Genomic DNA, 13377 nt, shown 5'->3' with positions numbered 1-13377 from the left:
TCATTATAATCTCTCCTGATGTCCATGAAAGATCATCTTATGAGTTTGTAACAGTTATCAGGAAGAGTTCATCACAACTTCATCATAATGCAACGCTTTCTTTTTATAAAATGTTAACAAGACAACCAATATTATTGATACAAGCTTGACTCAAGCAAAACACCATTTAAGCTCTCATAAATGAAAACATTTAACTATACACTTTTGTTATCATTTGGACGATAAAGTCAGCAGACATCTCATTGTGACCCTTCAAGTGACGGTTGGAGTGCCCATTTTTCCCTCCATGTTTGACAATTGCAATGTCAGAAACAGTGGTTGCCATGTGTTCATAAATGTTTCCACCTATTTGCCTCCAGAAAATGTTCCTTTGTTTTAAATGTAAGATACAAAAAGGTACATTTATCCATTTGTTTTGGTCATGTGATCACATCCAAACATTTTGGAAAGAGGTTCATTCTGTGATCCAGCAGGTTACCGGTAAACAATACACAATGTCTCCTTCGTTTTACCTGTTGAACCACACCACTAATGATCTTTCTGATACAGTCATTAAAACTTCATTAACACTTCTTTTACTTTTGCCAAAAAAGTGTATCTTGCTGCGATGGTTTGCTCCGCAGGTCCCAACGGTCCACATGTGGCTATCACAGATCACAGCTCTCCTCCCTTTGGAGAAACTGACTCATGACCTCAATCATAAATCAGACAAATTCTGGAGGATGTGGAGCCTTTGCACTCTTTCCTTCAGAGACTTTGATGCATTTTCCCAGGAAGCCAATTGTCCAACTGTCTTAACTGCTTACTCTGTCCGTGCAATTCATTTATTCTTTGCCATATTATTGTACAATGTCTATATGCTTGCTCATGCGTGCAGGTGCAATGCATACAGGTACATATTTATTTGTAATATTTATTTATAATGTGTATGTTAACAGTCTTAGCAGCTTCTGTTGTTAGATGGGGTGGGATTTTTATTTTATGTAATTTTATTTTAGTTCTGTGTGTGTTTTTTCTCTCTGTTGTTTGCACATCTTCAGGGTCTGTGTTTATATAGTGCAGTACCTCAGGCAACTTTGGATCTTGACATAATCAGCTTAGTTCAAGGAGCCCCGGCAGCTATCTGCTCCACACAAGCAAGGAATCTTTGTCTCCTCAATGGGAAACTTGTAGTCGTATGTGATCTCTTCATTGATGCTTATCGGCTGCCGGGAGTATATCACTATCTTCTTCTGGGACTCCACAGTGATGATCTTTGCATAACAGTTTGGCTGCAAGACAAAAAAAGTTATTTTGCATTAAGGATCCTATTAAACAAATCTTGATCTTATTTAGAATCAACCTTTTAACCACTACTCACATTGCAGCTGTGGTTGATAAACCTGGCTAAATTCCCACATTTAGTAGCATCAATGATGGTGTCCTGATCAACCCGGAACAAATAGCTGCTTCCAATGCCCTCCTCCTCATATCTCTGCTCCCTCATGTCAGCGATGACCTAAGAAGAAAGAAAACAGATGTGCCTATTAATCATGTGAGTGTTGTTTATCACTGTCACCCGACTCACACTCCTGGAAATTACCCAGAGTAACCAGTGGGTCCCAGTGGGCCACTGGGCCAATTCAGAGAAAACAAACAGGGGAAAAGTGGCTTGTTTAAAAGCTCGTCAGAGACATTTGTTACCAAGTGTTGGTGCATTATGAATATATTTCCAAGTCTTGTCATTAGTTTGAGTTTGTCTTACCTGTCTGATGATTTGGCCCACGTACTCAATCACCATCTCATCTGCTGCTATTGGCTCCATCGCAAACAGGCCCCACTCATGAATATGACTCGGGCTGAAACGAATCCTCTTCTTTCGAAACTGATATACATCATGACAAAATGAGACATTTGTTAAGACAGGCTCCCAACTGCTGCAGACACTGACATGACAGTTTACTCCTTCCAGGTAATCATTCAATTACTGTGTTTGTCCTCGGGTAGAAAACTCTAACAAGGTCTGTGCATCTGGACAGACGGGTTACTGTCGAGCTTTTTAAATGTCTCACATGTAGCCTTTTCAGTGTTTTGAGCAAAACAAATCTCAGCAGAAAAATGAAAGCTATCTGAATGGCTAGATACCACCAGGGCTATTTTTGTGATTTGGGTAGATTGACCCAAGTTAGTGGTATTCATATGACCTTGCTCAAACAACTGTTCTTTGCCCATATAAGCATGTGGGGATGTGCAGTTGTAATAACAAAGTTACATACAAACACCCAAACAGTAGCCGATGAGATATGATCCAATTTATATTTAACAGACATGGATTTACACACTGATAAAAATGGTTTCATTAGTTTTTGTTCTATTCAGACAAGTCAAGTAGGCAGTTTAGGAGTGTTAGCATGTGACAACAAATTCATATCAAATTGCTTGGACATCTTTCAAGTTGAAGTCAGGGTTTTACAGTTGAGTGTACTTATCTTTACCAAAGACTGTATATAAAGAGGGAGGACACGTCTCCACTTCCTCCCACTGTACAGAAGTGAAAGAAGTGAAGCCAAAATATCCCGGATACGGACGCTGCTATCTTGAGATTTTTACGTCATTTGGAGCTAGAGTCTGCGCAGTAGTGATCAGGCGGTGGAGCCGCGATATCGAGGTCACCTGCCCAAACCAATCTCCGGCCGAACACGGCCGCAGCTTGTCAGCAAGAGAGACTCACAGCTGCCAATCATGACGTGTCAACCCCTTTTTATAGCATCAAATAACTAATTAAAACCAAACTTATCAGAAAAACGAACACTTGAACATACGTCAGCGTGATAAGAACTACCTTAAATGACAGAAACCATCTCTGGGAAAAATGTATTTGTGGTGTACTTTGACTTTTTAGTTTGGCTCATGTCCCATCCACTAACATGGAGGAGGCGGGCTTTATGAGCTATACTGCAGCCAGCCACAAGGGGGCGATCAAAATGTTTTGGTTTCACTTTTGGTGAGCTGTCATGTCGTCCATCTTTATATACAGTCTATGATCTTTACTAATAATTTGCTTACCTTCAGCTGGTTGAACTTGACCAGGTCACTATCACAGCTGAAAGAGGACAGCAGGCGACGCTGTTCAGACCTGAAGTCAGATCCAGCACGCAGTGAGGTCGGTTGCTGGGCTGGGATGCACCTTCCCTGCTGAAACATATGTTGATATCAAGCACTGGATGGAATAAACTGGGCACTGAGATCATTACAATTCCCCCTCGTTCATACCTGAGTACTCGTAGACGGAAGCTCAGTGGCCAGCTTTGTGTTGTTGAGGTATTTCATTTTGTCTTTCCTGCTGATTTTGTAGAATCCTTCGCAGCGAGCAGAGCCGGTCCTGTGATTTGGCTGCCAGGATTTGTGCTCCTCACTCTTCTCTGTGAGGACTTTAGTCAGTGAGCAGCAGTTAAAGACGTCAAGCAATTGTTAGGGTTTTGACTTCTTTTAAAAATATTAGTATTTAAATATAACATATGTAACATTATGGAATTAATCTCAGTCATTTGTGCATGGTACAGTACAACCTTGAAGATAATAACAATAGAGAGGCTAAGTCTCGCCCCTTCTGGTGGACCACCATGGGACCTTATTTCGGAAAAAAATATGAACAGTAGTCAACGGTGAGAGACAAATAATTTTTTATCCTGTTTGAATTGCGCTATGAATCACACACATGATGTTTGTCAATTTAAAACATAATTTTGCAAGTCAACAAAGTCATTGTTTGTCGTAGCTTTCTTGTAGTATCATTTAGTTTTGTGTGAAACCGCTCAGCGAACTACCGTACATATTTTTTCCACCGGAGGGGGAGGTATTTCGCCTCTTTATTCATACATTATCGGTTACTGAGTTCACTTACTGGAAACTCACTTTGATTTAATTTAATTTCAACATGGAACTCTGTTAAAAAAGGATATGAGGGTGAGGTATCCACATGGTGTCACTGATCCACCCAATGCCATTATCCCGTGCTTGCAGCCTGTCATATGTACTCTGCAGCAGCCTTGCATCTTCTTCATCCAGGCCCTCCTTCCAAACACTATGAAGTATCCTCCTCTCCTCACAGAGTGAACGCCACCCGCGAGGATGACTGTGAGAGGAGAGACAACCAGTGATTCTTTGAAGTGATCTCCGCCTATGACGGTTTCTCCATCTCCTCTTTAATAAGGATTTCTCTGTCTCTCTCCTATTCTCCTCATCCAGAAGCCCGGGCATATTCTCCAGTCCCTGTAACGGCTTCATTCTCACACCTGAACTGATCCACATGCCCTCAGATGAAGACTCAGAGAGGCTGCATGAAGAGGACACTGAGATGGGGGAGCCTCCGAGAGAATCATACAACAGGGGCTGTAAGGTCGTCACCATTTGCGTTTTCCTCCTGTGGACTATGGCTCTTCGGGGTAGGATTATGTCTCTTCCAGGAGTCTTTGGGGCTGTGATATATGGAGTGCTAGACAGGCATGGCACAGGAGGTGGGCTGCTAAGAGTTAGGCACATCACTGTGCTACCTTCTGACATGGTCGTCTCTCTGCCTGGTGTTGCTGGAGCTCTCCCAGAGTTGTACCGAGTCCATCCACGTCTATCCTCTCTACCAGGAGTTTTGGGCATATCCTGGTATGATGGGTACGAGGACGGGGTATAAGAGGGAGCTAGAACAAGCTCGGTGCCCGTTGGAGAGAGGGAGAGGACTTCATTGGCAGAGTCTTCACTCTCCAGTTCAGCCACTATCCCCTTGCCTGGTGTTTGTGGTCGTTCCACCTCCTCTACAGCTGGGGATGTGGGTTTGCTTCTTATCAGAAGGTCAGGGTCACTGTCCAGCAAGCAGCCAGTGGGAGTGAGTGGCCTCAGGTTTTCTACGTTCCCGAGTGACTCCTCCATCCAGTCAGGGCTCTCCATCTCTACGTCAAGGTGCGGCTCCGCTGCTACATGGATAAATAACAAGAAAATATTACAAATCATATTTTCACCACCGTTTTCTATCAATACATGACAATCATGCATGTTGAGGATTAATGCATTATACATGTGTCAAACAATGTCTTTGAATGTTTTTATTGTTGATTTTGTCCCCATTAGGGGCCAGAAAATTGGGATCTAATGGAAACTTTTTGAATGCCAATTCAGCATGCAATTTTCGTCTGACACCAAACATTATTTGAACTGTCCTAATGCTATAAACTATTTCCATCTACTGCTATATAGCATGCTGGACATATAACCTGGAAGTCCTATAGGTGACAGGGGCTGTAGATGGTCCTGGGGTTCGCTGGTTTGGAGCTCCATCATGACATCCAAGTCACAGGTGTCTTGTTGACAGAACGTGTACTGGTTCTCTTCGGTTTCCTCCCTATGAAATGAGTCTGACCAGTCCTGCAAGTCCAGCTCCAGCTGAGCACCAGGGGTTAGCGGGGCTGAGGGGGTGACGGGGGACTCGAGCTCCATCGACTCTTCATCTGACGATATGACTATACACTCGTCACTCCTGCCGTCGTCCTCCTCCATGTCTTCATCTTCCGGACTGAGGTCAGAGTAGGACGAGCTCTCTGAGGAGAACGAGGAGTCAGAGGAGTCGAAGTCTGACGAGTACTCGCTTTCCTCTGAAGAGCTGCTCCCGGAAGAAGTCTCTATGATCGGAAAAAAAAGAAAGACAAATATTTACTCATAGGTATGTGATTATTCACAAGTGTTCAATGTTGTATGTATGACCTTTTTAACGTACCGCTATCTAAGCACTGCACTCCATCACTAGTTTGGAAGATGACAGCATCTTCATCCTCTGTGTGTTTTTGTACCAACTCCTTTTCTTCCTCAGGATGATTACTGTCGTCATCATCATCACGATCACCTCTGTCACACTAATTAGAGCACAAGTTATATTATGCAGTCTTAAGAATGTCATACTTTCAAGTTATAGACAGTTTATCACATTAATACTTTGTATAGATTCTGGAAAAGTTGTATAACCATTTTCAACTTTTTGTAACCAATCACAGCCGATTGAGAGCTGCTTACAGAAATACAGTATATGTAAGACTTTTATTTCAAGACAACATTTAATGAATTTGAAAGGAAAGATTTGTATTAAAAACTGAAAACAAAGTACTGGCTCCGACCTATGTTTTTTTTTTGTAATTTCACTATTACTGTGACGAAGGAAGACTCCTGTCTGAGAAGCAGCCACGCAGGAACGGCACTAACCTGCTCGCGGAAGAGGACAGACGATATTCATCTACGGAATAAGACGAACGTCATTGAGTTTTGTGAAAAGGTTTGGGAGAAGAGTGCCAGCACGAAAAGACTGCAGTGTTTGTAATGAGATTGTGTATTAGGAAGGTTAAATAATGTTTTCTGTGCTCCGTTCTGGGTTTCCTTTTTCAAGACTGTGTGCGTGCAAACAACCAGTAAGTAAACCTGATGTTTGTTAGTTTTATCTCATGATAATGTTTACATTGTGTTCGTTTTCACAGCAATCTAGTCCGATATATATTGCTGCGCGTTCATTGTTGTTTGTGTAATGGCGAGCATAATAGTCTCCAAAATGTTTATTATTGCCTATATTCTGTCCGTGCATGTTATTAATGTATACCAACGTTGTATATTAATGTCAGTGTTGCTTTACAAGCCTTAAGAGCCTTAATTAGGCAATTTATTAGTTTGCTGTCCTCTGCACAATGTAGGCAAAGTTCATCACTGTGTGAGATTGCTGATATTGGATGGATGCATAGAGTACAGAATCTGATGTTTGCCAGCTAATTTATTCCATAAAGAATAAAGGAGGGATTCTGTAGCTTACAAATACTGTAGAAGATGTTCATTTGTTTTGATGTGATATAACCTCGAAAAGTAGGTGTTTCTCTGTATACCTGTAATGTATGCTACAACTTGTTATGTACATTATACTAATTATGGTCATTTATCTCTGTTCCAGAACCACACACACCCTTATTTGTCTATTTCAGTAAATACCAAAAAGGAAAATCTTGTCTGGACTGCATCAAACCGATGCCCCCTGGTGGCCACAACTTTTATGAACCAGTAAAATCATCGAGTCCTTCTCATTCAACGTAACAATTACTTTTCATGCAAAATCTCTATTTACCAGGATTTGAAGATCATCAACTGGCACAATAGCCTCCACTTTATCTGATGTTGTCTCTTCATCTTGAAGTGTGCTATCTTCTTCTCTCCCCTCATCATCATCATCATCATCATCATCATCACTGTCAAGAGCATGTGGTCTTGCATGTCTGCGTTTGGCTCTCTCAGATGCTTTGTCATCCCCCTGTTTCACATCTACATGGAAAGAGAGCAACACAGTTGATCAAGCTACAGTCTAGAATAGACAAATGAGTTAATATATATAAAGTAAATGAGGGTTAATTTAATAATTGTATGAAAAGCACTGACCAGAGCTGTCATGAGCGGAACACGACACATTTACTATCTCTTCTGATGTAGCAGTATCATCGTCTCTTTTCCTTTTTACCTGCATAACAATAAGTTATATTAAATTAAGTTATAAATCGCTCAGAGGTCAGATGTTGGTGTGTTTCATATAAGCAGAATAGTTTACCTTGAAGGACGGCAGTGGAGGTTTTTTGCCCTGGCCACTGATGTTACTGCGGGGATTTATTTGTTTGTTCCTCTCTTCAACATTCCCTGCTCCACTTTTCAAAGGAGGAACTTGTATCTTATGAATAAAAACAACAATAACAATGAACCTACTGGCTCCAAAAGGACACAGAAATGTGTTTCTTCATCCATTTATGAGACAATAAAGAACTTACCTTTGTTTTCTTCTCTTGACAGTCCCACCAGTCTTCAAATGCCTTGAAAGCGATCCCTTCAATCATTCTACGCGTGATGTCCTTCTTAATGATTGACTTCAGTTCATCTATGATTACTTCTAAAACTTTCTCTACTGTGAGCTTATGAGGGTTTTCCCGCACAAGCTGGTAGTCCGGTGGTGGCACAAAGCGGTTAAACCTGGGAAAAGGCGGAGCGGGCCAGGGTGGTCGAAGGAATGGTAAAGGTGCACTGCCATGACTTGGAGGATTCCCCTTATCTAAAGGGCCCACAGGCTGCATGGGTAAGGGGTACGTGTGCACAGGGGGTGGAACAGAAGGCGGCACTATCAAAGCCGGAGGGGGTCCAAGAAACGCTGGTGGGGGAGGAATAGACGGAGGAGGTGGAAAACGGGGAGGAGGAATGGGAATGCCGGTGTGATGGCCTGGAGGTGGGATCCAACCTGGAGGTGGGATGGGGATGGTGCCATTTGGCAGGCGAGGTGGGTGAGGTGGAATAGATGGGGGAAAGGGAGGTATGGGGAAAGGGAAAGGGGTGACCGGTGGATGGGAACATCCAGATTTAATGCCAGGAGGAGCTATGGAGGTAGGGAGTTGAGTTGTTCTATTGAGAGAAAAGGATGGAGGCTGAGGAAGACAGTTCTGTTTCGCGGGTGTCAAAAATAGTCTGTTATTTGAGTGCTCCTTAGCCTCATTTGCTCCATGATGCTCCTGAGTAAGACACAAAAGAATCTGAATGACTCGCAGCACAACATAAATACTTTTATACCAACATAATAACTACTACTTTTATTGGCATCATGGTGTGTGTGTGTAGAGATCTGAATTACCTTTGGACATGAGAACGACTGGAACCTTTCTGCCTCTTTTCCATTGTTTACGTGAGCCCTCCTTTCAAAATGTGTGAAATCAGATGGAGACTGGGAGCTCCTTGTTAGAAACAAAACAGCTTGAGTAGTTTCATCCTCTTCGTTTTCAATGAGCGATGTTGGACTGACATCTTTGTGGTCATTGTAGGAGCGCTGGTGGCCGGTTGTGAAGTCACACAAAGTCGGAGTGCAAACAAGTGAGTCATCTGAGAAAGGGGAGGTATTAGCCGCGTAAGGTGAAGTTGGGCTGTCCTGAGAGAGCACATCAGCCTCTAAAGTCTTTCTAACAAAGTATGAGGGGTCAGTACTCTGGCTGTTTATCAGCAAACTTTCAATGCGGGAGTCCAAACTCTCTACCTCTGGCTGGGGGCTGCTAGAGGAACAGTTACCAGCAGATGGAGATAGTTCTGTTATGCATGCATGGTCATGAGGTGGGGAGGATGCTGCTGTCTGCCGCTCAGCTGTGAAATTAATGCTCAGGATGCTGAAAGAGCTGCTGTTCCGATGTAAAGCCTTAGAGTCAGCGGTGACCACGTCTCTGGACTCCTGACCCGGGGAGGTAAAGGAAGGTTCTGCGTTATTGTAAGTAGATGATTGTGCATTGTGACCCCACAGTGCAAGCTGCTGGCTGCTAGTTGGTATTTGAGAAGAGAGGGGGTGTGGTGCCTGTGGTTGGCAATGCTTCAAAATCAGGCTGACATCTGAGACTTCGCCGGATCCCCTGTGATACCTCGCAGGTTTACGATAGCAGAGCTCTCGTCTTAAAGGTTTGTGAACACTATAGGTGGAGGGCTCGCCCTGGAGGACTGGAGTCGCCTGAAGACTGGAGTAGCAAGAGTCCTGGGAGAGAGGAGTCGCAGACAGGCAAGGAGTGCGGGGGGTTCCCTGAGAATGTGGTGTAAGCCCAAAGCTGCAAGGCGTATCCTGCCAAATACTGGAGTAGGCTGTGTCGAGAGAGAGGGGTGTGGCGATGCTGATGGGGCTGGAGATACTCCCCTGTCGCTGCAAAGCAGCGCTGCCCTGCAAGAGATGAATAATATATACAAAACAGCTGAGAAATATTATCTTTCAAATACGGCTGGTTTATAAATATTGAATACACGATGATCATTTCCCCATTATAAGCAGCTTTAAAGTATTTACCAGCAAACTGTCGATTAAGCTTTGAATAGCTTGCTCATTGCTAACCACTGGTAGCGTCCAAGGAGTATAAAGGCCACGTAAGAGGAGCTGGAGATATCGTGCCCTGTTGTCACCTGAGGAAGGTTGCACATTAATCAACAAATTCTACAAGATTTTTTACTTTCAGTACATAAAAAATGTGAGGTTTTCTAAAAAATCAGTGTTACCTTTAGGATCAATTTCCACATGAATAATATTTCCCATCACTGACGTCTGATGGAGGTGCTGGACAGCGTCTTTCGCCGCCCTCACTGTGTCGAAGACGACCTTCGCTATCCCTAAATGCTTCTTGTTCTTGGGATTGTAGAATATTTCCGCTTCTTCAACGCTGCCATATTTATTGCACATATTAGTCAAGAACGCCTCCCTCACATTGTCGTTCAACCTGGAAAATGTCACTTCTTTGGGAGGAACAGGGCCAACATACCATTCATCAACCTGAAACGACACCAACAACTATTATTATTATCATTATTATTCATTATCAGTATTGTTATTATTATTATTATGGTGACTTTACCTTAAATTTAGAAGTCAAAAGGTCAGTCTTGTTGCTTTTGCTCCACAGGCGGCAGACGCGGGGATCTCTGACTGTCTCCACAGGAAACAGACCTAAGTCCTCAACCTGTTGAGGTAAACAACACCCACCATTATCATGCAAAACATATGCTTGTTTGGCGCCAGAGTCTGAATTAACCTTTTTCCTCACCTGCCACTGTGGCAGGTCAGACACTGAGGTGTATATGAGGTGTGCAAATATAAACACTGAGTCAGTGGTACCGGACTGTAGAATTATGGAATATATCATTTAACCTTAATGCATGACTATATTTGGTAACACTTCATTTTACAGGTCCGCAAATTTCACGGTAATTAGGTGATAATTAGCAAGTAACCTATTTTAAATTTCTTTGGAATTACTGCCAAATTACCCCAATATTTACCTCCAATACCAAAACTAATAGAAGACACTTCTGATCAGCACAAATCTCACCATTGTGTGACTTATTGTCTACACAGATATAACCTGGTAGCTAATGTCATGATTCAGGGAGTTTTTTAAAGAAATTTCAAAGAAGTTATTTGCTAATTATCATCTATTTACCAGCAGACATGGAAATAAAGCATATCAATTACACTTTGTATTCTTTTCCTTGAGATGTATTAAATAAATTACCAGCTACTGGGGAAAAAGTGGAATAAAATTATTAAATAATGTTTATAATAAAGTAATTTCCGATCAATTTTGAGGTAAATATTGGGGTAATTTGGCAGTAATTCCCCAAAAATTTCAAAGAAGTTATTTGCTAATTATCATTTATTTACCAGCAGACATGTAAATAAAGCATATCAATTAACTTTGTATTCTTTTCCTGGAAATGTATTAAATAAATTACCAGCTATTGGGGAAATATAATTATTAAATGATGTTTACAGTAATTTTCAATAAATTTATAGGTAAATATTGGGGGTAATTTGGCAGTATTTCCAAAGAAATTTCAAATACTTGCTAATTGTCATCTAATTACTGTATAAAAATTACCAAATGCAGGGACGTTCACAGTCATTTCACAAGAACAGCAGGTGATGGCCAAATCATGTTACCTCACCCAAAATCTAATGCCTTAAAAAAGACGGTAATTTATAGTACCATCAATCACTGGAATAGCTGCCCTCTTTACATCCGTCAATCCTCTAACAAATCCTCATTCAAATACCATCTAAGGATACATTACTTAAGCAGCTGATTGACAGTCATTGTTGGTCATGTATGTTTTTTCTTTTGTTCCTTTTCCCTGATGATGGGCCTTGGGGCTAAATGGTTGTGGAAGATGTGTATGAATGTGAAATTTATATATGTTTGGAGAAATTTCAATGTTATTAGTGTAACACAAATATGATGTTGTATATAGTATGTATGTGATACATTTAATGTACTTGATTTCGGACCCCAGGAAGACTAGCTGGTGCCATTGGTATCAGCTAATGGGGATCCTTTTTAAATAAATAAATGAATAAACAAATAAATAAATAAATAAACAAATACATAAATAAATAAATAAATAAATAACCATGAAATGTGTGGACCTGTAAAATGAAGTGTTACCATATATTTAATTTAGGCTTTAGAATTGCTTTGTAAAAATAATATTTCTTAATATAAGGAAAATCTGGTGACCTGAAATGTTGGTGGCAGGTGCTAATTTCATTCCCTGTTTGGTGCTATGTATTATATTATAGCAGGGGAAATATGTTGTTGGGCGGTTATCTTATGAAACACAGACAATAAACAGATATTTGAAGATGCTCACCTGTAAGTTAAATTGTTGTCCATCATAACGGTACACTTTATACAGTCCTACTGTCAATGCAGGGTCAATTATCAACTTGCAACTTCTCCAGTGTTGAGGTGGTGTCTCTCTCTCTGTAGTCTGTTTTTCGCTTTCCATTACATTCGTCAAAACCTGCAAATACAACACAATACATAATGCTTATTTATAGCACGACAATATGTAGCTGTAACACGCCCCAGCAGGTGATGGAGAGCATCACCTGTTGTTACCTGTTTACTCTTCTCTAAAGATATAATAACAGGTTGTAACACGAAACATGTCAAAATACTTCAAGTTAAGTCGAACAAAAACATGTTTATCTCGCTTACCTGTACAAAAGTTGTATCCTTTGGTGGAGCAACATTGTGGAAAAGCGGTGGTGATTATCGGTGTTTTTTTGTTTTTTACAGTTCTTCGCCCCAGGTTGGATAAATAGATCCCTCCGCCAGGAAGACAGAGACGGAATATAGATCCTTCCATGAGGCGGAAGAACACAATAAACTGGAGGAACAGGTGGGTAAACAGGTAACAGGTGTGTTTCTATGCAGCTTTATAATACAATAATATGTTAATAACTCTAATAAAAATGTATATAGAAAATCATGTGAAGTACATGTATATAATAATTACATTATGTCATGTTTTAGCTATGACTATGACTCTGGTACATCAAATGGCAACAAGTAGATCTATATTTATTTATATATTTATATGTTGAACATGGTCCTTTTGGTCCTTTGTTATTATTGGGGACGTTTGTGAATGTTTGTTCTGTAGTTTCAAAATGAACAAAAAAAACAATAAATATAATATTAAAAAAAAATGTGTTAGCATTTACAGTATATTTGGAACATATATTATATATAAATATGTATGCTGCATATTGAATATAATCAAGCATAAAATGAAAAATATAATATGAACAATACATACAAATATATAAAAAAATATGAGTATGTGACATGTGTTTATAAACACATAAATTATATGTACAGTATAATATATATAAATAAATAAGAAATGACAGAATACAATGGAATACATTTGACGGATAGTATATTATTTTATTGTACACTATGATTGCAATATCGACAAATATGTGCAATAAACCACTCATTCAGTCTATTTTTTATATCTTGTTTTTTACTGTTTACTTACTGACTA

At 40.5% G+C, this 13377-nt stretch overlaps 1 protein-coding gene across 1 annotated transcript; it reads right to left on the bottom strand.

Moving 5' to 3' along the window:
- Positions 1–84: 84 nt before the first annotated feature.
- Positions 85–12682, bottom strand: LOC141769474 (histone-lysine N-methyltransferase SETD1B-A-like). The gene is made up of 18 exons (XM_074638564.1): positions 12543–12682; positions 12193–12345; positions 10401–10505; positions 10048–10318; positions 9842–9954; positions 8660–9718; positions 7812–8540; positions 7598–7714; positions 7432–7510; positions 7124–7317; positions 5744–5879; positions 5244–5648; positions 3942–4946; positions 3253–3419; positions 3046–3171; positions 1745–1864; positions 1361–1498; positions 85–1271 (listed from the first exon to the last, which is right to left on the bottom strand). The coding sequence occupies exons 2-18, from the start codon at positions 12328–12330 to the stop codon at positions 1098–1100; spliced, it is 5076 nt and encodes a 1691-aa protein (XP_074494665.1). The 5' UTR covers positions 12331–12345; positions 12543–12682; the 3' UTR covers positions 85–1097.
- Positions 12683–13377: the final 695 nt, after the last annotated feature.

The sequence above is a fragment of the Sebastes fasciatus genome, chromosome 6 (genome assembly GCF_043250625.1).
Source record: "Sebastes fasciatus isolate fSebFas1 chromosome 6, fSebFas1.pri, whole genome shotgun sequence".
NCBI lineage: Eukaryota > Metazoa > Chordata > Actinopteri > Perciformes > Sebastidae > Sebastes > Sebastes fasciatus.
The sequence above is the reverse complement of the archived record's forward strand: the minus strand, read 5'-3'. Positions and strand labels throughout refer to the sequence as shown.

Excerpts from the sequence above, each read along its gene's own strand:
- LOC141769474 (XM_074638564.1), bottom strand. The coding sequence starts at position 12,330 with ATGGAAAGCGAAAAACAGACTACAGAGAGAGAGACACCACCTCAACAC. Across the intron at positions 7,715-7,811 it reads GTCAAGAGAAGAAAACAAAG|ATACAAGTTCCTCCTTTGAA; the intron begins GTAAGTTCTTTA and ends TTTATTCATAAG. Across the intron at positions 5,649-5,743 it reads AGTGCAGTGCTTAGATAGCG|AGACTTCTTCCGGGAGCAGC; the intron begins GTACGTTAAAAA and ends TTCCGATCATAG.